Source organism: Leiobunum rupestre, chromosome 8 (genome assembly GCF_980474605.1).
Source record: "Leiobunum rupestre chromosome 8, qqLeiRupe1.1.hap1, whole genome shotgun sequence".
Classification (NCBI taxonomy): Eukaryota; Metazoa; Arthropoda; class Arachnida; order Opiliones; family Sclerosomatidae; genus Leiobunum; species Leiobunum rupestre.
The window spans coordinates 17,969,795-17,994,230 of NC_143391.1; the positions used below are offsets into that span (position 1 = coordinate 17,969,795).

Genomic DNA, 24,436 nt, shown 5'->3' on the forward strand with positions numbered 1-24,436 from the left:
GAAATAGACGATAGAGAGAGAGGTTGAAAGAAGAGACGTGAAGAGAAGACATGAAAGAGAAAAGACGCTTTAGAGAACACGAATACCAGTACGAAAGAAAACTAAGAACGATCGAGAGTTAGAAGGTACTTACGCCTGGGCTCATGCCTCTTCCGGCGGAAGCGGAACTGCGGTTCCTTGCGCGCAACTTAGCCAGCGCGTTCTCGGACATGTCGGCTCTCTCCTCGGCATCTTCCAACTCTTGTTGGACCTTGCGGAATTTGGCCAAGTTCAGGGCAGCGATTTCTTCCTATAATGGTAATCATTGGTTAAGTTTAACGTATCCGGGATTCGACTCTTTTCAGCGTATTAACGGCTATACTTACTGCTTCTTCGATCTGCCTCTTGTAAGTCTTGATCTTCTGTTGGAGTTTGTCAACGAGATCTTGCATACGCTCGTGGTTCTTGCGGTCTTCGTCAGATTGGAATTGCAATTCCTTGATGCGGCGGTCGGATTTGCGCAAGTTTTTGGCGGCATCGCTGTGGCGGCGTTGTTCGTTGTCCAACTCGTTCTCCAACTCGCGGACCTTGGATTCCAACTTCTGGATGATCTTCTTGCCTCCCTTGAGAGCGGCGGCTTCGGCCTCGTCCAAACGGACTTGCAAGTCCTTGAGTTGTTGCTCCATGGCCTTGCGCATCTTCTCTTGTTGTTGGGCGTGCTCTTGCTCGGCGCGGAGCTCGTCAGCCAGACGGGCAGCGTCGACCATGGCCTTCTTGGCCTTCTCCTCGCTCTGCTTGGCCTCGTTCAACATCTCGTCCAAATCGGCTTGCAAAGCTTGCATCTCGCTCTCCAATTTCCTCTTAGCCATGGAAACGGAAACGTTTTGGGCGGAAAGTTCGTTGACTTGTTCGTGGAGATCGGCCAGTTCGGTTTCGGCGGATCGTCTGGCGCGGTCAGCCTATCACAATTAAAAACGAGTAGAATTAATATATTTCCGTATTTATTACGGGTATTACGTTGTCGTCTCTAAATATTAATTTTATCTCACTTGTTCCAAAAGCTGCCTGCTCTCCTCGAGCTCGCCATGAAGAGCGTTGCATCGCCTCTCAGACATGCCGTATTGTTCGCGAATTTCATCCCTCGACCTCTGTTCTTCTTCCAAAGCTTGTTGAAGCTCCTTCATGCTCTGTTGGTATTTCTTCAAGTTCTTCTGGGCATCAGCGTTAGCCTTGTTGGCGTGGTCCAAAGCAATCTCCAACTCGTTGATGTCGCTCTCCAACTTCTTCTTCAAGCGCAAAGCCTCAGCCTTACCCTTGGCTTCGGCTTCCAAGCTGGCTTGCATGGAGTCCAAAGCGCGTTGGTGGTTCTTCCTGCGAATTTAAGAAGCAAAGTATGTCGCGTTAAAAAAATGACCGCCAAAGGTTGTCTCGTCATTAAGTTATTAGAACACAAACCTGGTGTTTTCGAACTCTTCCTCCTTCTCTTGGATGCGCCTGTCGATCTCTTGTCGTACTTGGGAGAGCTCCAACTGAGCGCGGAGCACCTTGTTCTCTTCTTGTTCGAGAGCGGCTTCGGCTTCTTCGAGGGCGGCTTGAAGTTCTTCCTTCTCCATCTCCAAGCGCTTGCGGCTCTTCTCGAGCTCGTGCACGCTTCGGCCACCTTCGCCAAGTTGGTCGACCAAGTCCTTGATCTCGTCTTGCAAGTTCTTGTTCTCGCGCTTGACGGCTTCGTATTGCTCTTGGCTCTCCTCGTAAGAAGATCGGAGTTTGAAGACCTCGGTAGAGTAGTTGCGGCATTCCTTCTGGGAAGCGTCGAGCTCGGCGGCCAAGTCGTCGACCTTCTGTTTCCATTCGGCGATGATCTTGTCGAAAGAGCGTTGCTTCTTCTCCAAGGTGGCGGCCAAAGCGTTGGCGCGCTCGACTTCGATGGACATGTCCTCGAGCTCACCAGCCAAGCGGGTCTTGGTCTTTTCCAAACCGCTGTTCTTGGCGTTGAGTTGCTCAATAGCTTCCTCGGCTTCTTGCAATTTGATTTGCAACTTCTTCCTACAAGATAATAATCGAACACGTGGTCAGTGGTTTTTACCAACGCTACTAAATTCATTGCTAAAGTCACGAATACTAACCTGGATTCCTCGAGCTCCTCAAGACGAGCGAGACCTTCGCTCTCGTATTTGCTGCGCCATTGTTGCACTTCGCCGTTGGCCTTGCTCAACTGCCTCTGGAGGTCAGCCTTAGCTTCTTGCTCCTCTTCGAGTTGTTCGCGGAGACCATCCAAGTCGTGCTCAACGTTACGGAATTTGCCCATAACACTGGCGCGCTCCTACGAAAAAAAAACACACTTCGATGATCCCCTGAAAACCTCACTTTCAAAGTTGAAGATAATTACCCTGGCTTCCTCATCGGCGGTCCTCCTGGCATCATCGAGTTGGGCTTGCAAGCTGCTCTTAAGTTTGGAAAGCTGGCTAACTTGAGATTCGGCTTCCTCGAGTTGCCTTTGCATGTCGGAGTTCTCTTGAGCCAACTTCTTCTTGGCGGAATCAAAGTCACCCAAGGTCCTGTTGGACTCGTCCAATTTGGATTGAATGTCGGAGAGTTGAACTTCCAATTGCTTGGCTTGTTTCTCGGCATTAGCCTGTACAGAGCGCGCGAACAACGAATAGCGTAAGAATTACTATAGTAATTACGACACCAAAGTAAACATTACCGAAACACCTCAACTTTTAACTACTCAATTACGATTTAGATTCTACAAACAACGACACATCAAACGAACGTGCATCCAAAATACATATATATTCATAAAACATCGTAATTTCTGGAGTGGGGCAGGGATTATGATTAACAGTGATAATGTAGACTGGATTCTACATGCGGACACAAATTACCTGGTTCTTGTTGGCATGGTCCAAAAGGGCTCTTAGGTCTTCAACTTCGGCACCAATGGTCGCCCGTTCTTTGTCTACTCTGTTTATTCATAAACAAATATGGCGAACCATTGCGAAGTTTCGAAGGAACGTTTACGGTTTTGACAGGAAGAGAGAAAAATGGGACAAACAAAAAACGTGATTCTTGCGGAAAAGATTTGGCTGTACCCTTAAAACATTTCTAATTGTATTCCTGAAGCTAAGAGAGATGGTGTGGTGGTTTACGGTTTGTCAGTACAGCCTTGGGCGAGAAAGGAGGACATGCCAAAAAATAAAAGATAGAGACGCGCCATGACGAGCAAAAAAATGGATAGAGCAAAAATAAAAATGAAATAGACGCAAAGATCGTGACAAAAAGAGACGCACTGCATCAACAGTGAATGAATAGATACGAGGTAGACGGAACGTACGTCGAGCTCAAAGCAGGCGCCAGAACATCGAACCAAGCGAGACTCTCTTCAGCGGGGAAACCGAACCAACCGTGTCTCACGTAGTTGGAAATTAGCCAACGTACGAGTCAGTACATTCGGTTTTCAGTTTCCCGGGATGAAAAAGCCTCGCTTTTGTAATGCAAAAAAGGGTTTTGCGGGCGCCAGCTTCCGTTTACCTTATCTTTGTTAACGTGGTCCACGCTGGCGCGAACATCATCGAGTTCGCCCTTGAGTTGAGATTTCTCTTTCTCGAGTCTGAGAGCGATAAAATGTAAAGCGAAGAAGCGGCAGTGAAGAGATAGTTAGTGAGCAAATGGCGAAGAAAAAGATAAGAAAAAGAGAGATCGCCGAGTTAAAAATATTCTGCCAAAATAATTTTAAGCCGACAACAAAAAGCGACAAAAATATTTTCCCAAAGTCAAAAAAAATTGTTCAAAAAGAGCCGCGTTTGAAAAATAAAATAAAAATAAAGAAAAACCAAAAAATTGCTGCGAAAGCGTCGTCTATCTTCGAAACATTATAGTTATGAAATTAGCGGAAGTAAATGGAGTTCATTTACTTCTGATATTAACTTTTAGTAATTTTGGTTAAATTTGTAATTGCTGTTACAATTTAAAGCGGAAAAAATATTCTACGGCGAAATTTAGAAAGCTATTAATCGCTAAATGTGTTACGATGAAGAGTTAAATAAAAAATTTAGGCCTACGTTCTAGAATAAACCCAAGTTCTATCTCAAAATTAGCCACGATAATATTAATCATTAGTGAAAATTAAGAATTAAATAAAAGACCCCAATTAAAAGTAGATAAATCTGCGTAGAAATCGTAGGCTTTCGACATTACCTAGCCTTGTGTTTGTTGAGGACATCGACTTGTTCGGTGAGCTCAGCCACGGAGTCGTTGTGCTTCTTCCTGAGGTTGGAGACGACGCCTTCGTGCTGCAAGTTGGATTCCTCCAAGTCGCGCCTCAACTTGGCCATCTCGGCCTCTCGCCTCTTGTTGAGGTCAACCTGGGCGGAAGTGGCACCTCCAGCTTCCTCGAGCCTCTCGCTCAACTCCTCGATTTCGCGGGCAAGATCGGCGCGTTGCTTCTCAGCCTTAGCTCTGGCTTGCCTCTCGGCTTCGAGTTCTTCTTCGAGCTCTTCAATGCGGCCCTGTTACGGAATTAGCCAACAGTCCAACATTATTAGTCACAGTGACTAGACCCCTTAACGGAACCCGTAGCGTTTCGCGAAATTCACAAGCTTTTAAAACGAATCTAAGTTAATTGAAGCTTTCGATCTGGCGTATTAAAGTCAAGTTAAAATTTCTCGAGCTACGAACTAGCCGAACGTTAGTCGTTAGATTATTTCGAGGCCCGTTACTAACCTAGTGAGTTTCGTACCTAGTGGCAAAATTCTTACATTTAAGATTCCGCAATCATTTTTACCCGCGTGAAGTAGTATTAAAAAGCATTTTACCATACCGTTTTCTCATGCCGAAGCTTTTGATCGTCAGCGAGTTGCAAAGCAAAGCCGAATTATTTTGAACAAGGCCTACTTCGTATAAGAAATGCACGGTTTTGGGACAAGAGGTGAAAACCGGTTCTTGGGCCAAACGCATGACTTTTTTGCTAGTGGCGGTGAGCCTGGAGCTAGGCGACATGTAAGGGCCCTTCAGCAACGGATAGAAAGTACTGTCCAAAAGGTTTTCGCCGACGGTCTTGCGCAAAATGATCCCGGAACCCGGCGGAGAAACGTTTCTTTTTTTGGGGATGTCGCCGACGCTTTTCAAACGCGACTCTCGGATCTTGGAGGCTTCGGATGGCTCGGACAAAACCTCGTTGATTCTATCCTTCAAGGAAGCCCTCTTGTAAGCCAGCTCGCTGCGAACGGACGGCACGACCTCGGCGACGAGGTCGGCCTCGACGCCGGTGGGAGCATCCACTCCGTTCATCACTAAGTTTTCGGCGGACATGTTCGATCGGAAGGTATCACAGAGTTTTCAAACTAGGAATGCAACGCGACTGCGAATGAAAGCGGAAAAGAGCCGCTATCGGCGAAGGGCTATCGTAGAGCTAATTCGTATCTCAATCAGAGCGACTGTCAAATCATTCGTTCGGGTTCGGCGCGATGAGGAGAGGAGCTCGCGGCTGGCAGAACTGATCCGGCCAACAGATTCAGAGTCGAAGAGACCAGCGGCTCCGAGACGAAGCGCGAAGACTGTTTGCTTTACTTGGCCAAAGTTCCAAAAGAGATGACTCCGCAGCCAACGACGCGAAAGCGAGTCTTTTTTATCCTTCCATCTCTCAAAGGTGACGACTTAGTCGACTGCCTTCCCCCCTCTCGGATACTTTTAATAGACTTAAGGCAGGCAGCTGCTTCGGGGTGAATCACGAAACCGAGCCGGGATGGCGGGGGTGGAGGACTCGCGCTTTTAGGAATTCATTTTTCCACAGCGCGCGTGCGGAGAGAATCTATGTCAAGATCCATCTCTCTCTCTCTCTCTCTCTCTCTCTCTCTCTCTCTCTCTCTGGCTATGGCGAACCCCAGCCTCTCCGTTTATGGTAGCTACGAGTTTTCCCTCGAGATAGGATAAACCTTTTTTGCGAGACTGTTTGCTTTTTCTCGTGGAATTTATTTCGAATATTTCCCCAGATCCTATAAAAACCTTCTCTTTTTTTTTAACCGTTCTTTTCAGCTGTTTGGAGTCGAGCGCGATGGCCAAGTCAAAAACGTCCCAAAGAAAGCAAACTTAACTAATCAACTGCGGGGGCGAACCAAAACAGAGACGCAGATTGCGATCGTTTAAGAGTGAGATCTCCAATCTCGCTTTTCTGCCAAGACGCGGAACAATGTGCCTTTCGACATAGACACTAACAAATTAGACTTCGGGAATGATGGGGAAAGAATTCCCTAGCAATTAGATACATCTTCGACGCGTTCGCCTAAAATAAGTCGCGAATGCTTCACTTCTAAATGATAAAATCTACCTTCTCTATCAAAGTGACGACAAGGCCCAAGAATTCTACTTTTTCCGGCGGGAGAGCTCGCGTTAATTTCCACAGTTGTCACTCGGTAAAGTAAAGGTCTAAAAATTATTATTCTTGAGGACAGACGAAGACGCCTTTTAGTTTAAGCTCGGAGCCAAAATGTCAATTTTTGAGGCTTACTGACTCAAAAGATAGCGATTTTGTTTTTCGCCCCTACTTTCGAGTATAATCTCCGAAACACGTTTTTTGCACTCCATGTCGACAAACATCCCCCCCCAAAAAACCTAGATTCGTCTAAATTTAGCCTTTCTAGTTTGGTTCGCCTCTCTCTATGGAGCAATTACTCCTTCGCCTTCGGGTGCGCTGTGGTTTTAGGACGTCATCCAAAATGGCTTGGATATCATCCCCCGGTCTCATCGAAAACGTATTTCAGTCGCGGCGGCTTCTCTTCATCTTTAGTAAACTCGACTGGGCTAAAATTGTCTTCCACTCCCCTTCGTATACCGCTATACTTTTCGACAAATCCTTTTTTTACCCCGAAAGTTGAGAAACACTGTTGCATTTATTCAATTTTACACTGATGGTTTGGTTTATTGGGTTAGGAATGATTTAATCTGCCTCGAATAAACAGTACCCAAATCACGCCGGTCTTAGGTCGTTTTCTAAGCTTGAGAATCCGAGAACACTTCGAAAAATGGGAAAGAATGACTGACCTGCAACTCCTTGATCTGTTTCTGGAGCTTAGCAACCAAAGATTGCTCATCCTCGAGCTTGGCAGCCAAAGCGGCTACTTCCTTGTCCTTCCTTTGGATGGTCTGCTCGAGTTCCTTCTTGTTCTTCTCGAGATCAGCGACGGCCTCTTGAGCCAATTTGGCGTCACCCTCAACTTTCCTCTTGGTCTTCTCGATGTCAGCGCGCAATTTCTTCTCGCGCTCCAATTGGTCCTCGAGCTGCGGGCATTAGCGAAAACCATTTCCATCGAGTTAGAACGACTTAACACTAATAATATTTCTACTCCAAATTTTAGGGTCAACCTTACCTCATCGAGAGTGGTTTCCAACTTGGCCTTAACTTTGTTGAGGTGGTTAACTTTGTCCTCGGAGGCCTGGAGATCTTCGGAGGTCTTTTGTCCGATCTCTTGCAAATGCTTCTTCTCCTTGTTCAACTTGTTGATCAGCTCATCTTGGTGGGCGATCTCGTCGTTCAAGTTGCGGATTTGGTGGTCTTTGGTGGCCTTATCTTGCTCAGCCTACGGAAGAAGATTTGAAAAAGCGCTTTGGTAAGCCGCTATAGCCTAGCGTGTCGAATGAAACGCGTTGGCGACCGCCTACCTTTTGAATGGTGAGTTCCAAGTCCTCAATGTCCTTCTTCAGGCCAGAGACTTCTCCTTCCAACTTCTTTTTGTTCTGGTTCAAGGATTGACCAGCATCCTCTTGGTGGGAAAGTCTGTCTTGCAAATCCTAATTTAAAGTACGTTGATACGGTCCATTACTAAAGAGCTAATGATTTTTAGCTAATCGTGATTCTAATTTCGCTATTGAGAGTTAATGATTTGATCGAAACGATAGCGATAGTCTGGGCTTAGAAGGGCATCTGTCTCGTTTAAGAGATGAGCTAGTTAAAGGGATATCAACTATAAAAATTAATTTCTATTTTTAAGCGCCTTCGGATTAAAATCCTCTTTTCAAACACGTCGATTTTTAGATCCAGGAGAATTGGATCGCTCCCAAATTATATTCCCCTTTTTTTGAAAATTTTTAATCGAAGAAAGGACCTTTTCACGGTATTTTTTCTCCAAGACGCGCGTACTTGCGGGAATAACATATTCTTGGCAGAACGATTGCACTCGCGAATGACTGTCGCGCTATTTGCGTCGTTATGTCGCGAGACGTGCCTGACATATGGCAAACCACACCTGTTCACAAAGATGACAGTTTCCCGGACATTCCTCTCCCTCGCGACTAAATTAAGCGAACGACTAAACTCTGTCCTCTCTTCGGCTTCCTAAAACGGCAAAGGAATTTAATTTTGGATTCCAATTGGAAAAGTGACGGGGTTAAAACTATCCGACTTTCGTTATCGATATTTTGGGTTACTTTTTCAGCGAGATTCTTAGGCTTACCCGTCGCGATAAAACGAGTGAAATAAAAATAAGTCGCCTTACCGAAAGCTGTCCTTCGAGATCGGTTTTCTGGGTGATGACCCTTTGGAGTTTCTCCTCGAGATCGCCGGATCCAGACCTCTCGCTCTCCAGCCTGCCAAACATCTCGTTCTTCTCCTGGATCAACTTAAGGTTCTGAGCCTCCAACTCCTTCCTGAGCTTCTCCTCCTTCAAGAAAGCCTCGTGCTCCGCCTTGACCTTCTCTTCGAGAGCCTTGAGCTCGTCCTCAACCTTGGCCATGGTGAGCAAAGGCTTGACCTGCGAATTATCGGAAGAACCGTTTTCGTAAGTCGTTCCGTAATCGATGTCGTTGACCATCATAGCGGCCGATTCGGCCACCGCTTCCGCCATCTTCTTCTTGCTTTTGCGGGGAGCGCTTTCGGTAGCTATGGTGAGGCTTTGGACGAACTACTTCGGACTCGACGCGATCGCGGACGAAAACTTCGCTTTTTCGGATTCGAAAGCGCGTTATGAAACTGATATCGGAATATTCCTCTCTCTCGTGGCTCCTAATGACACGAACGCGTCTTCTCCTTCTTGTATAAGTTACTTCTCGTCAAAAGCGAAACCGACGTCGTTAAAATGTCGTTGATTTTCGCAAAACGCGTACAAAAATATCAAAAATAACTTTCTATATTCTTATATCGAAAAAAGAAATCGCTCGCGGATAAAAAAAATATTCGTTTGAAAAATACTATCGGCTTCTTCCCAAAAATAAAAGATTGAAAGACGACGATGAAAAGAAGAAGAGCGTGCGAGAGACTTAATATTCCGATTTCGAGAAGCTCGGGTCGGCCGGGCCGCCACTCAGCAGACGCAGGCCACTCTACCGTGTAGAACTCGCGCCTCTAAATTCGTCAAAGTGATCGAGAATCATTCCGGGAGCTAGGGTTGTCATAAAAATCTCGAAAGAGAAGGTGACGTCGGACCCCGTAACTAGAACCAATCGCGAAGAAGGGAACCCCCAGCTGCTCCCTCTCCTCCGGGTCCCCCTGCCTACCGAAATAATCTCCCTCTTCGCCATCCCAGAGATGTCAGGGGGAAAGGGTGGGGGGGATCCCTCGTCACTTTATCATCAAAAGTCGTCTTGTTACGTTTTCTAGCTTCACCACCCACGCTATTAGACGCTTTCCAAGGTAGGCCTCTCTCTCTCTCATCTCCTTTTTGGCAATACGGGTACCTCAGTTCCTCCCCTCGTCTATCTACTATCCCTTTTGGGAAACTCTCTCCTCTCTACCTGCCTTCGGAGAAAGAGAACCGGGCTACTTAAATTTGGAACCGCTTCCAAAGTGAAACGAGAAACCCCTTTATAACTGGCACTCGGAATGGTTGGCTCGAAAAAATATGAGTTTCAAAGACGCGACGCGAAAAAATGTCTCGTACCCGGGCGTCTGCCGCCATCATTCCGCTCTCGTTAAACCTACATCAGGCTTTATAAAAATAAGCGCAAAACCCAAGGTTCTACCGACTCTGTCCAATTCTTTATCTTTCAAAACGCGTTTAAAAAAAGGGGCGAAAGATGGATAAGAGGAACCGCGATCCTTGACGAATATAGATCGCTCGACGATAGTTCACTTTTTGCGAGGTTACTTTCGACTCGAAATGACGGTAGCTGCCCTAAATAGGCCTCTAGCTGAGAGTTGGCCGACGACAAAAGCGCGATTTAAAGTTGGCCTACTCAGAGTTCAGTATTCGCGGAGTGACAAATCGTGTCAAGTGGTTCTACGCGTCGGATAGGTTATTAAAAGAGCATTAGGACGAAATAAAAATTGGAACAGCGTTTCTTTCTCATCATCGAAATGACTCCTCGGATGAGTTGAAAAGTAACGCGGAACCGAGAAAGCTATACCCTTCGTACTCTTTCTTCTTGACACGGTGCCAAATTGGAGCGATTCATTAATTCTTCGTCCAAAGAAAACGAAAACTCCGAAAGCGCTCGAGCCGAAATGGGGTTGAAAGCTCGGCGAGATTTGTTTTACCTTGGAGTACAATTTCCACCACATCCAGTTGCGGAGCTGCAAGAACTTGCGCAAGTTGCGTTGGATAACGATGAGGGCAACTCTAGCGAAAGATTAAAAAAATGCGATTTCGCCGTTAGCGATTACGATAACGACCATCTAGATTAGTTTCAAAGGTAAAAAATGTCGAAGATCCCTTACCTTTGTTCCTTCAACTTCTGGAAATTCTTCTTGGATTGGTAAAGACGAATCCAGGATTGCAACCAGGTGATGATCTTGCTCAAACGCTCGTCACGCAACTCTTCAAGACGACCCAAGACACCAGCGCGGAAGAAAATCTATTCGAATCGAACCCAAAGAACGAAGGATAGGAAACAACGACGAAACGGAAACCCAAAAACATTACGTCTAATTAGAAATGTATTTATAAAAGTATTTCATTTCACTTGCACCAAATTTGAAAATTTCTAACGTTTAAATGTAAAATGGTTTTTCAAAAGTCAAACGCGCCACAGTTTTGGTGCAAGAAAAATTACGGAAAAATATTTAAAAAAATTTTAAAATCAAAATATAAAAATTCTGGGAGGGCATCTTGGTAAGAGTAGGGGTGGTTTTGGATAGAGGTTTTTTGTCTTTAATAACGTACCTTTTTCATCGTGATCTTTTGGGGCGAGAGCGTTAGCAGCTGAGCTTTTTATCATATAATTTTGCTTTAAAATTTCTAAGACTAAAAAAACTAGTAGTGCAAAGGGGTAGAGAAAAAGACACGAAAACAAAACAAAATGCATGTTTATCTAAAGAGGGGTACAAAATAATAGCGTCATAACGTCACCTACGATTTAAAATTAAAAAGCAGCGTGTAAAAAACAGCAGCCAAAAATTTAGAAGCGCCAAAAACAAAAAGTTTGACAAAAAGAGTTGGGCAGCGAGTGAAATTATTTTTTTCCCTATTCTGATCAAAACCACCCCAAAATTTGTAGAGAAAAATAAAAATTGAAAATAACGGTAGCGAAATAATCGATTAAAGACAAAGATAGCCAATTAGATTTTTGATATATCCTGTTTCGAAATTACCTTATTTTCCCCAAACCGATAGTCTTTGGGGTCGAGCGCAGCCGCAGCCACGATTCTCTCACTGGCTGCCCGACCTCCCAAAAACTCACTATTCAACGACGGACTGAGAACAGCGTATCTATATAGAGGGAAGAGAAACACACGCCAAACAAAGGTACAGTCGAAACTCTGGCCAGAATGGAAGCTCCTACCCACACTCCCAGCTAAATCGTTACAATCTCGACCGAGATCGTTACGATTTAGAGTACTATCCTGACGTTACGCCGCGGTTTTTTTTATTCGAAAAGCGCTAAGCTCGATCGAGTTTCAACTGCTAGGATACACGAAAAAGAAAGCGGCATGCTTCACGGACAATATGGAATAAACATACTTATTTTAAAGGAACGGTAAAATCCCTTCAAACCCATTAACGAAAGCCCGCCTTAAGCGAAGACTTTTCGAAGCGAGTTTTCCGTCCCTTTAAATTAAACCCGTTCGAGTTAATCATGCTTCCGAGTGAATTAAAAATAAATGACATGCGTATTTTAAGAAAGTCACCAAAATCGTTTCCAGCGAAAGCTTAAAAAGCCCGTTCTAAGTCGTAGCTTCTCGCCCAACGTGTCGACCATTATTCTAATCTACTTCGAGGGGTTTGCTCCCTAATTCTATCAGAGGCTGTCGGTTCTATCGTTCCTCCTTTTATTACCTTCGTATTTCCTAAACGGAAATCTCCGGCATCCAACTTGATGGCATCCATCAACTTTTCGGTGGCTGGTTTGGCCTCGATAAAGCCTTTGGGTAGACAGGTTGGTGCCAGAATAGCGTAGCTATATACGCCATTTTACAAAAAGTGTGGAAAACAAAAATTTTCAACCGCCCAAGATCATGTGTTACAAAATATTAAATATAAAATACGAAGGTACGGAAAATCATTTATGTCAAAATGAAAACCAAAGTCGCAAAATAGAAAATGATTAAAAAGGCAGCAAACCAAAGCGGAGAAAAATATAGAAGAAAAGGCTACCCCAATAATTCCCGTCTCCCGCGCGATTCGCGACATTTCTCCGAAATAAACGTAGACAAAAGTGTACCATCGGACGTAGACAATCGAGCGTGATCTACACGAGGAAACGTCACCGTATACGACATCAAACGAATATTTTAGCTCTAACTGTCGCGGAGTTGGAACGTACCTTTGATCTACCGAACCGAAACTCGATTTGGTCGAGGTTAGCCGCCTTTATCGCTAAGTCCGTGGCGGTTCTATCGTCCACGCCCTCTTGGTTCACGTCTATGGCTGCCAGGATACCATATCTAAATATCCATCAGACAATTGAAACGCGGACTATCGAGCTATCCCTCCATCGTCGCAAACGCTATAAACCATTTCAGGGAGGATTCAAACCAAATGCAAAAAATGAGGGAATTTGTTTCAGTGTTTTGGAGAGATCGATTAAAATGTATTTCGTAACACGTGGATTGGTGGGTATTCGAGGGTATTCGGAAAAAACGTACGGGGTTAAAAAAAAACAGTTTACGGACTTACCATACTCAAAATGATCGACAAAAAGTTATCTCAGCGACTAACGGGAGGAAGATTCGATTGGAAAAGATTTTCTCTGGGCGATTTGAAAACAAAAAGACTGGGTCTAGTTTGATTTTGGTATCCTGAGGGTAAAACGGGGATCTTGAGAATGTCAAGGGGGTAGTTGGGGGGTGGTGGGGCGGCTCGAGGTGGTAATGTTTGGAGGTGACTTGAAGGGGTAAGCTGGACGCCTAAGATACGTGCCTTGGTGTGACCTAATCTGTAGTCATTGGGGTCCAACTGAATGGCTTCGGTGACCTTTTCGGCGATGGTTTTAGCTTCGCAGAAGCCCGGGGGAATGGCAGTTGGAGCGAGGATAGTGTATCTGTTCGCGAATGGTTATAGACGTTTCAGATTTGTGCCATAAAATCTACTCGAATCTGAATGGTCAGCCTATGAGACATGGCGTCCGTGTTCAGGGAGAAAATAAACTACCGTTGAGCGCCTGTTTGACACGCTGATTTTCGAGGCGAAACCCATATAGAGACGTTAATCCATTCGAAATAAATTCAAATTTAAACCAACTTTAAAATAATTGTTACGTCCAGCGAGTTTGTATTTAGCCGAGAAAGTTTAATAATTCCCAAAAGTTTTAATTAAAGTCCCCCAATTAAATATTATTTCGCCAAAAAAAAACGGCAAAGCGATTAAGAATATTGTCGCCAAGTACATTATTAATTAAAGCTAAAGCCAAAAAGTTAAATCGATTCGTTTTTCAATTAATAGGCTAAATGATTAAAAAAAGAGTAAGAACCCGTAGTATAGAGCGAAAGCTAAAGTTTGGTTAAGGCCTAAAAATGTTAGGAGCGCCTCGTTTTAAAAGATAAATCTGTTTTTAGAAAAGCGAATAGATGATGATAAAAAAGAGGGTGTGAAACTTACCGCTGCTTGAAGTCGGGGTATTGCATCCTGTTGGGGAAACCTTTACGGCAAATACGGATACCCTCAAGTACACCGTTGCAAGTAAGCTGGTGCATGACCAAGTGAGAGTCAATGAGACCTGGAGAACGCCGCCGCGAATTACAAAAGAAAAAGTTAATAAAAGTACTTATAAAAAATCTCGAGGAATACGTAAACGACTTTCAACGCAATTTCAGTCTGAAATCTTTGCTTTCGAAAGCGTTACGACATCCTTTTAGAAAAATAAAAGAATAAATGATAAGAAAAAAGGATGGGAATTGGATATTGTTTGTGCATTTTCTCAAAAAAAGAGAGTGAAATTTGGTGTTTATATGGATAAAGTGTGCTTTTTTTCGGATGGATAATATGAGATAATGGTTTGGTTTTTCATTGTTCGGAAAATGTTGGGTCAGTTTATTTTGAAAAGTTTGGAACCATTGGAGTGTTTATAGGGTAACTATGGTTTCGAAAAAATAATGGTTTGATGTGGAAAAGTGCACGGTCATTTTGAACAGTGGAAAAATGTGTGCATTGGTGGATTTTCATCGCGTGGGCTTTGTTTTTGGATCGTTGCGGATTAAATGGGATTTTGTGCCTCGTTCCAACGCGATTTCTGCCGGGATGAAGAAAGATATTCACAAAAAAATTCACAAAATGCAAAAATGTAAATTTTAACAAAGGAATTAAACGATGTATACTGGGAATCTATCAAAACATTGGAGATATGGGCTCAAAAATTCAACACAAAAATGGAGCTAAAAAACTTATTGGGCACACGATGCGAATTTATCAAGACATAGAAACTAATTTGGGGTTCGGTTTAGGATCTATAGGATCTATTCTCAGTTGTGATTTAAATTGGTTGGTTGGCGTATGGGTCAAAGGGTAAAAAACAAACTTAAGGAGAAAAAGTGTCGGGTATAGTGGTGGTGTGGCTCACGATGTTCTAAAGGAGAGAGAAAATTGAACAAGGTGGAATTTGGTGTGGTTTGGTGTGGTATGGTGTTGACGATTGCACGATGCAAACACTTAAAAAATCGCAAAACAAAACCTTTTAAGTTTAGGGTGACGTCACAGATAAAAAAAAACAAAAGAAAGTGAAACTTTTTGGTGCGTTTTTCGTTAAACCGTCTTCTTACGTTCCAATAATCTTTAGACGACTATTTAAGATTACCTGGCGTTTTACTTTCGTTTGGAATGATGCAACGGATGAAATGAGGAGCGGTGTTTTTCAAAGTGGTCATCAGCTTTCCCAGTTGCTCCTTCGTGGAATTTTGCCGGGCCGACCGACAAAATGGTCAGTCGTCGAAAAATTTTAAAAATAACGCAAAAACGCGCACCAAAAAATGATATACAGGGAAGAGACAAAACAAAAAAAAACAGAGCGAAGGAATAGAAAAGAGAGAAAAAGAAAACGGCAAGCGAGTTAGACAATTTCTAAAACTACTCGATGAACGGTGCAAAATTGAACGACTACTTCTTAAACTAGTATCGCAAACAGGCTAGGTATTAAAAACGTGGCATTTCTCCGCGGGGTTGTCGTTCCGACAGCAATACCTCGAGGAATATGCACTTGGGTCGAGATTTGACCGAGTACGGGTTGGTATCATTCTGGTCTGCGGGTGGTCGGTGCTTAAGAAAGACTCGTGGAAAGATTAATTCGTTTCTAAATTGGTGGTAAGAGATAGTGGCGTTCCAATCGGGGAAATTCGGGGGGTCCAAGTCATGGGAGAGTAAGAGCGAAGATCTTTCACAGAAAGACTCCGGAATGGGTGCCGATGCGTGATCACGAGGATTTTGAGCACGGGCGTGCCTAGAGAGAGATTCAAAGAGAGAGGGGTTTTCTCGGAGAGCCAGGGGCCAAAGGGGGTCCGTGTTTCTTTACCTGGGGTCTTAGTTTCGTTGGGGATAATACAACGAATGAAATGAGGTTGAGTCGAATGCAGAGTGGTCATCAACTTGTTCAATTGCTCCTATAAAGTTGGTGGGACGCAAAAAAAGGAGTAGATTTAATAAACGGTTGGAACAGCGGTCCGACGACGCGTACGACGGTCGGACCACTAACGGATCCGAAACCGCTCTTGAAAGATTTAGGCTTAATTTGACGTGACTCTTCGAAGTCGTGAGAATGTCGGGGATATCGAGATTGACCTAGCGTTGTCGGGTTGATGTGTACGTAATGAGGTGTTCGGGAGATTAAAAAAAACAAGGGTGGTTTTTCGAAACGGTGGAGTACCTGGAGTTTTACTCTCGTTGGGGATGATGCATCGAACGAAATGTGGTTGGGTGGAGTGCAGAGTGAACATCAACTTGTTCAATTGCTCCTACGAAGTCGGGTTTATTCGGGCAAGAGAGAAAAGGACCAAAGGAAGAAAATTGTAAAGAGAGTTATAATATAAACCAGTGAAGCTAGTCATATTTTCAAGACGCCGAGCTTCCCTATACTTGTCTCCGTTCAAATTGAATCGTCGAAGGGAAGAGAAGGGTAAAGATTCGTTTGTAAGATACTTTCTAATCGAGGCTCGGATTTGGTGGGAGTGTGCCAAGGGGTGGGGTCAATTCTCAGGGACAGAGTAGAAATTCAACTATTGGTGTGTATAGTGTAATGTTCGAGGTTGGGATTTAATGGGTATGGAATTCTATGGAAGAGTCGGAGCTGGTTTGACAGGGATGGTAGTACCTGGAGTTTTACTCTCGTTGGGGATGATACATCGGACAAAATGTGGTTGGGTGGAGTGGAGAGTGGCCATCAACTTGTGCAATTGCTCCTACGTTTTAGTGCGACGGGAAAAGGATAGGTGGTAGTAAGAAACAGAAAGTTGGTGTTAATACAGAACCAAATTCGTGTCTCCGTATCCTTCGCAAGCGTTAACGAATATACAATCAAATAGTCGAGTATCGAAACGATTCGTTCCAAGAATCATTTCGATCACGACGCTAGTGGCTAACAACTACGCAGCCAAACCATACGCTATTACGATCGATTTTGGTTTTATTGGTTTATCGTTCGTATTCGTTCGAGTGTCGTTGACTATTAAAAAGGTATTTCGACTAAAGGTTTCTACGGGTATTAGGTGTTCGGGAATGCGGTTTCGTGTCTTTTGGAGATAGGATCAAGTGAGGAAAGGAATTCGGGTGTGGAATACCTGGGGTTTTGGATTCGTTAGGAATGATACAACGAACGAAATGAGGTTGGGTCATTCTCAGAGTCGTCATTAACTTCTGTAGTTGCTCCTACAAAGGCGAAAAATCAAAGCCCGCTTCGTAACTCGATATAAAATACAACTAAGCTTAAGTAATCGTTTACGCGGCATACGACTGCTTTAAATTACCTAAAGATTAAGATTACTATTCTATAGTAGAGTCAGGGCCGTAACCAGGGGGGGGGGGGCGGTCGGGCCGTGCCCACCCTGGACCGTATGGTTGTATGTACATTTTTTTATTTTTTTATTTGTTTCCATTGCGTGCCCACCCTGAAATCAAATCCTGGTTACGGTGCTGAGTAGAGTTAATATTTTATAATCGCGTGTCGAAGCGAAATATTTCGCGACGCGAATTGAAAAACAAAGTCTTTACCTTGTACAAACCGGATACGGTCTGGAAACCGGAACCCTTCTTCCTTCCACCTGGGATTAGAAAAAATAGAAAAGTAATATTTAATAAATAAATATAAATAGCAGCGCGATGGTAGACGTTGGTATCGAGAGTGATCATCTTACCTCCCTTGCCACCAGCGGCTCCCTTGTCTTCAGTGCCGAGACCAGGATGGTCTTCAAAGATCTCTACCAACAACTTGTTGGATCCGTGCTTGAATTGATCGACGACGCAATCGTTCAAGGGATCCTTGTTCTTCTCGAGCCATCCAGTTAGATTGTAAGGGACGGTACCGGCGTAATGGCGGATGGAGAAGTGAGCGGCTTGCTGGTTGGGCTTCGGTGGTTTGGGCTTCTCGAAGTTGGGGGACTTGCCCAAGTGGTTATTCTTCAACTTCTCTTCGAAGGTCTTGTCGGTAGCCTTGGGGAACATACTCTCTTCCTCAAGAATGGAGAGGATACCCATAGGCTAAGCGCGTTTATGAAAGGAAAAAGGAAACGCAAAAGAAAAAAAATCATCAGAAAGGATCCGTAGATATAAACCTTCCGCCGACGGATACATTATAAAACTATAATGATATTAGAATGTTTGGTTTGTTAGTAGTCATCAAGCTTTCCTAATTTTCTACGTAATTAAAATTATAAATTTTCAAAATTCGATTCCTCCCTTTGGTAGGTTGTCCTTTATATAACCCCATTGATCCCAAAAAGGTTCGAGAAATGCCGCGGGATTTGAGGGTCCGAGTAGGAGAAATGGCGTTTTTCATTCCAAAATACGCGTTCGGGTACTTCGCGTAAGGGGGAGTGGTTGTTTTACCTTCTCGATCAGTTCGATACAGGCCTGCAAGTCCATGCCGAAATCGATAAACTCCCAGTGAATGCCTTCCTTCTTGTATTCCTCTTGCTCCAAGACGAACATGTGATGGTTAAAGAATTGTTGCAACTTCTCGTTGGTGAAGTTGATACACAGTTGCTCGAAACCGTTGAACTGTATATCGGCAAATTCGGTAGGTACCAGAGGCGGGTATAAATATGGAATTTGGTGCGTGGTTTCGCCATTCGAGATAGCGTACAAGGCGGATAGAAGAGAGAGACAGCGCGATTTTGAGTCGCACGGATGGGCGACATTTTGGATATTTTTGGGGGTTTCACAATTGGATTTGTTTGTTTTTTTTTTATGGGGCGCATTCGTTTAATATGGCCAAACGGTATTTGAAAAAAGGGTGGCCGAGAGATTCGGAAACGGTCATTGTTTGTGCGGATTGGGTCAGGGGCCCAAAATCGTTGATATTTGGGTGGATTTCAAGCGGATATTGGTAAGAGTCATTCAACATGGATTGAGGGCCAAGAGTTCAATATTGTACGAGGGATGTCGTGGTTTCGATCGGAGGGTTCGATTGCGTGTGTGCGGGTTCATTTTTTGATCGGTACGTATATTGTAGGAGGAATCGGTTCAATGAAATATTTGTCAAATAAAGGAGAGGCAGAAGAATTAGGTAGAGAAAAAAAAGTGAAAACCAAAATGTTAAGCCGTATTACGATTTAGAGTTAGTAAAATGTAAGTCACTAACGTAATAGAAAATCCTGCCGTCTGTCGCTTAGAATGTTAGTCGCTTATTACTTGGCTCGTGCACCGGTTCACTATCTAGGCCTGTTTTAGTATGGCACTCGTTAGCGACCATGTACGCGCGCGGAGTGAGTTATCCTACCTTCTCGATCAACTCGATACAAGCTTGCAGATCAAGGCCGAAATCGATAAACTCCCAATCGATACCTTCGCGTTTGTACTCCTCTTGCTCCAGTACAAACATGTGATGGTTGAAGAATTGTTGCAGTTTCTCGTTCGTGAAGTTAATACAAAGTTGCTCAAAACTATTGAACTATTCGGAAAAGAATGGTCAAAGGCAAAAAAAGGTTTAAATTCGGAGGGAAAGCGTTTGGGCAAAGTCCAAAGAATATATTTGGAAAGATAAATGTCCTCGGAACGGGCGGAATAAATTAGGTTTGAAAGTGTATAGGTCTCAATTGGGAGGATAGAACATGCTGTGGGAAATTGGAGAGTGGAAAGTGTTTCTTAGGCTTAAACGGCTTGAAGTGCTGAAGGGTAGCGACGTTTCCAACGTAGATCTTTTAAGATTCCACTAAAACGCGTTTATTCGCCAGCGCTATAGGTAAGACGCGCTTCATCTATGGCAATGCCGCGCTTAAGATAAACCCGCAATCGTTAAGCTAAAAAGTGAGTTAAGTAATGGAATCGGACTCACGTCGAAAATCTCAAAACCAGCGATATCCAGTACACCAATGAAATGCTGACGTTTCTGTTGGGTGTCGAGGGTGACGTTCAAACGTTTGACGAGCCACTTGAAAACTCTGTCAAACATGGCCTTAGCCAAAGCACCCATAGAGTACTGACACTGTTTTCGGGAAGAAACGCCACATCGTTAAGTACGGAACGTAAAGGACGAGAAACGCAAAAATAGAGAGTACGTACTTGCACCATGCTCCTGCCTTGGGTGACGAATTCATTACCGACCTTGATCCTCGGCTTAACGAAATTCTTGTAAAGGTCGGCGGCGTTGAGACCCAACAAGTGAGAGATCTTCTCACCGGCTTCGGTACCATCGGGCTCGGCCTGCTCTTCTCGGGGCCTCTGCTTGAACTTCATTCCACCCATGTGCATGACGGCGGCGGTGATCTTGTAGCAATTGTTCTTGTCTTCCTCGTTGAAACCCAAGACGTCGAAAGCGTTCTGATTTGGAGGAACGCGAATTTCGGACGACAATTAGAAACGTAAAATTGAGCACCACGCGACCCTTTAACATTTTCGCACTTTCACACCCAGAAACGGTACTTCTCATCATGTACAAATCATTTACGCCGTTTTCAAAATGACCAAAGCAACGACGAACGTTTAGTAAAAAGAGACATCGTTAGTCGATTCGCGAATAGGGATTTTAGATTGTTAGTTCGGTTCGATCCGCGTGACGTTTAAAACATAAAGCGTTATACGAAAAAGACAAAAACTGTACACGCAAAAACGGATAATTTGTTCCGGACAGTATAGTCTACGAAGCGTTAGCGAGAATTCCAAAGCCGAAGTCATTTTACAGACATCGAACTTACGTCTGTGTTCAACATCTCTTCTCCGTCATCTAAGCCTTCGATTTTGGTCTTACCCTGAGACACATAGTGGTATTTCGTGATGTCGTTACCGAGCAGCAGCGTTTCTGATCATCGGATTCGAGAAAAAGGAAGGAGGAAATGTCATCAGAGGACTCACTGGGGTTCGATTGAGGTGGTCGCGGGGAATCGAAAGTTAGTCCAATTTATCGGAGCGTCGGGATTTGATGGTTGGTTAAAAGAGAGAGCGGCGTACTTAGAAAGCTTAACGCTTGATTAGCATTTTGGTTAGATTGATATATTGTGTAAGAAATAAATGTATTAAGATTAATATAAGTTGACCTTCGCCTTTTGGTGATTAGGGTGAATGTCGACCCAGGGCTGCTGAGGTGGTTTGCGATTCTACTCTACGAAACGGTTAACGGTAGGGTTGGAGGGACTTGGTAATTGGTTTGATCGAAGTGATTACGTTACGATTCCGTGATCGTCTTTCGCTCTGAGGATATCAACGACTTTCGACGAGAGTTTCTAAAATAACCGGCCTTGGAATTACTAGAAGAGGGTTATTCCAAAAAGACTAACTCTACCACCACTAAAAGAAAACTACGGGAAATGATAGTTGGGATATATTGGTGACTTTGAAGTTAAAGTATTATCCAGAGTTTGAAAGGTTGATTATAACGAAGAGAGAGTTATTGGTGCTTTGACTATTGCGGTTTCTGTTCCGTAGAAAGGGACTCACGCCGGTCAACTCCATCTCTTCACCGTCATTAACATTGGGATTTCGGTTTTACCTTGGGACACGTAGTAGTAGTCGGTAATTACCGATCCGTCGAGAAGGAGCATTGCTATTAGAGGGGCGGGAAGATGGGGAAGAGCGGGATCATCAACATTCCAGTTCCGAAAAAGTCTCGGTTGGTGGGTCTGACATTCTAGAGTGATGGTTCCTGTTTCGAAGAATTGCTGGAATGCGGCGATATTTGAGTTCTAGACAGATCTTACACTAAGGAACATGCGGTGTCTGGTCAAAATTTCGGTTCCCGAAGGTAATACTCGTCATTTTTTGATATCGGGGGATTAGGTATTGGTCATTCCCTTTACGGTTGGTATTGTTCGGCTTTTAAGGGTTAAATGATTCCTATAGGGATTGGTTCAGCTCGGTATGGGTTCGTTTTTTTTAAAGACTGCTTCGGATCACTATCGCGGGGAGTACAAAGTACGATACTATACGAGGCGACGCTTATTCGCAGTGAACGAAAAGAAAGGGGAGTTGGGGTCGTACCGCCAGTAGTACTTTGCAAATCGAGGACTTCTCAAAACAGCGCCAGGAATGCCGATGTTTGATTTCCACGAGGGTTTGCCAAACCGGGCAGGGGGATATCGGGCAGGAATTGTCTCGAGGGCACTGGCATTTCGAAAGGGTTGTGGGGGGCACTGGCATTTCGAAAGGGTTTTGTGGGGGGGCACTGGCCTTTCGAAGGGGTTGAGGGGGCACTGGCCTTTCGAAAGGGTTGTGGGGGCACTGGCATTTCGAAAGGGTTGTGGGGCAACTGGCATTTCGAAAGGGTTGAGGGGGCACTGGCCTTTTGAAAGGGTTGTGGGGGGCACTGGTATTTCGAAAGGGTTGAGGGGGCACTGGCCTTTCAAAAGGGTTGTCGGGCCTTCTATTTACTCACGTCGGTCAAATCCATTTCTTCAGCGTCATCCATACCGGGAATCTCGGTTTTACCCTGAGACACGTAGTAGTAATCGTGGATGTCGTCGGACAACAGCAACATTTCTAAAAATTGGTCGTGGGTCAAATTCGAAAGGGGGGTTCAATGACCAGAGAGGGGCAACGACCAAAAGGGATCAAGAAAGAACCAAAGAAAATATCAATACCAAGATAAGTGTTTACTTTCAAGAGGTCAAAGGGAGAGTAACCCGAGGAAGAACATCGTAAGCTCCATTTGTCGCGGGGCACCGAATGACGTTTCGGTTCGTCAAACGCGTTTCGCGATTGACCGCGATGGGATTTCGGAACCCGACGCCGTAAGTATTTTGAAGAAAGAAACAAGAATTACCCACATTTTCTGTTTTAGTGTTAAACAGGGTATAAAAGATACTACATTTTCGAAAGGTTTTACTACGAGCAAAATAAAATTGAAATTAGATCTATTGGAATTAAGAATAAAATCATGAATAGGGCGGAGAAAATGGAAGTGGCTTAGAAGTAAACTCCATTATAGAATGTCACTTTCTTCCGTCTTCTCCACCCGCTCAAATGTACAACGAGCGGGAATGTATTACAAAATCTGGTGGGAAAGGGTGGGTTTCGTTTTTGGCGGGATTTCGTCGTTCGTGAGACGCCCAGCTTAATTACTCACGTCGGTCAAATCCATTTCTTCAGCGTCATCCATACCGGCAATCTCGGTTTTACCCTGAGACACGTAGTAGTAATCGTGGATGTCGTCGGACAACAGCAACATTTCTGTAATTGTCGTCCAATTCGAAAGAGGGGGTCAAAGCAAAACGGAAGGCAACGCACAAGGAGAAAGGATAATCACGATCCCCAAAAGAATCGAAAAAATTGGATCACTTTCGGAGAAGTGGACGGAGCGAATCGATTTCTGAGATTCTGCTTTCGCGACGTCAGAGTCCGAGTTAGTACCGGAGTCGTAGAGTTTAAGTTGACGCTTTCGCGAAGTTTATATATTAAACATTAAAACGTTCGGGAACAGTGTATACGGTTAAATTTACTTTATATTTTAAGTTTATCAAACGCGAATTAAGGACGATGCCCCTACCTACAGTTGTTTTCGGAGCCGTTCTTTAAACTAAAGGAGAGTTTTGGGGTAATATAGGTCACGTGTATGCCATTAAATAGTTAAATTCTGTGTATAAAGTATGTAGTTTGGCTATAGCTGCTAAAAAATGTAAGCTGCTGCGCTACGAGTGACTCTAAAGCAAAAAGCTCAAAATTTTACTCCAAAACAAAATCGAGGCGTGGCTCAAAATAGCAAAAAGAGCCAAATGAAAGAGTAGGCCTGTCGTGGTTTAATAAAAAAAGTAAAATAAAAAGTGCGAAAAGCGTAGAATAAGAAAATTGGCCTGCCCTATAAGACGTTGCCACGTCGAATTACTTCGTGAAAACAGACTAGTCAAGCTTACCCTTCATGGTAGGGATCTTTCCGGACATCAGTTGGTAAAAGATATGGTAAGAACGCTCCAGAGATTGTTGGGAGATGACACGAGCTTTCTCCAACAGATCTGCCCGATTCGAGATAAAAAGATTTAGTTCACGCCTCGTTAAGAGTCTCTGATTAGTCGACAATATTGAAACTTACAGGTCTCAATATCAGCACCAGCCAATTTTCCCATGGGGCCGAAATGAATACGGATGAATTTACCCTGGACGAGAAGGAAATCGAACGATTAGAAATCCAAAATTTACCCTTTCAAGTTGTACGAATCGAGGAATACTTACGAAACGGGAAGAGTTGTCATTACGCACTGTCTTTGCGTTACCGAAGGACTCGAGAATAGGGTTAGTTTGTACGACCTGATCCTCCAAGTTAGCCTACGCCCAACGGAAAAACGAGATTAGAGAAATGTTCGATAAGAATTGACGACGAGGAAACCGCCGTTTTCGCTCTTCGAGACGCTCGTATCGCGTCTTCGAGAGCCGTTGAAACGGGTTTCCCTCGTTTTTGAGATGGTTAACATTGACTACATTGAGAGGCAAACAGTGAGAAAAGATACAGCCACGCGCGTAAGTAC

General features: G+C 44.1%; 1 protein-coding gene across 25 annotated transcripts in view; it reads right to left on the reverse strand.

Annotated features, from left to right (window-relative positions):
- The window catches only part of Mhc (myosin heavy chain), a 32,441-nt gene that overhangs the window by 940 nt on the left and 7,065 nt on the right, over positions 1-24,436 (reverse strand). For 4 of the 25 annotated variants that reach the window (XM_090155105.1, XM_090155126.1, XM_090155122.1 and 1 more), the window contains exons 7-32: positions 24,144-24,236; positions 24,004-24,067; positions 23,828-23,926; positions 22,354-22,457; positions 20,049-20,306; positions 19,822-19,971; positions 18,375-18,545; positions 17,684-18,026; positions 17,541-17,590; positions 15,850-15,937; positions 13,947-14,064; positions 13,269-13,389; positions 10,628-10,764; positions 10,448-10,529; positions 8,472-8,726; positions 7,639-7,767; positions 7,347-7,556; positions 7,021-7,257; positions 4,180-4,490; positions 3,514-3,592; positions 2,369-2,614; positions 2,106-2,302; positions 1,435-2,025; positions 1,029-1,350; positions 366-938; positions 134-289 (exon numbers count right to left, since the gene is read on the reverse strand). In XM_090155105.1, the coding sequence (XP_090011231.1) occupies positions 134-289; positions 366-938; positions 1,029-1,350; positions 1,435-2,025; positions 2,106-2,302; positions 2,369-2,614; positions 3,514-3,592; positions 4,180-4,490; positions 7,021-7,257; positions 7,347-7,556; positions 7,639-7,767; positions 8,472-8,726; positions 10,448-10,529; positions 10,628-10,764; positions 13,269-13,389; positions 13,947-14,064; positions 15,850-15,937; positions 17,541-17,590; positions 17,684-18,026; positions 18,375-18,545; positions 19,822-19,971; positions 20,049-20,306; positions 22,354-22,457; positions 23,828-23,926; positions 24,004-24,067; positions 24,144-24,236 (5,184 nt within the window). Of the gene's footprint in view, positions 1-133; positions 290-365; positions 939-1,028; positions 1,351-1,434; positions 2,026-2,105; positions 2,303-2,368; positions 2,615-2,867; positions 2,947-3,513; positions 3,593-4,179; positions 4,491-7,020; positions 7,258-7,346; positions 7,557-7,638; positions 7,768-8,471; positions 8,727-10,447; positions 10,530-10,627; positions 10,765-11,500; positions 11,619-12,185; positions 12,307-13,268; positions 13,390-13,946; positions 14,065-15,849; positions 15,938-16,200; positions 16,289-16,644; positions 16,733-17,110; positions 17,199-17,540; positions 17,591-17,683; positions 18,027-18,374; positions 18,546-19,266; positions 19,438-19,821; positions 19,972-20,048; positions 20,307-20,680; positions 20,785-22,353; positions 22,458-23,043; positions 23,148-23,827; positions 23,927-24,003; positions 24,068-24,143; positions 24,237-24,436 lie in introns of all 25 variants that reach the window. The other 21 variants (XM_090155109.1, XM_090155124.1, XM_090155129.1 and 18 more) reach the window with 20 other exon arrangements.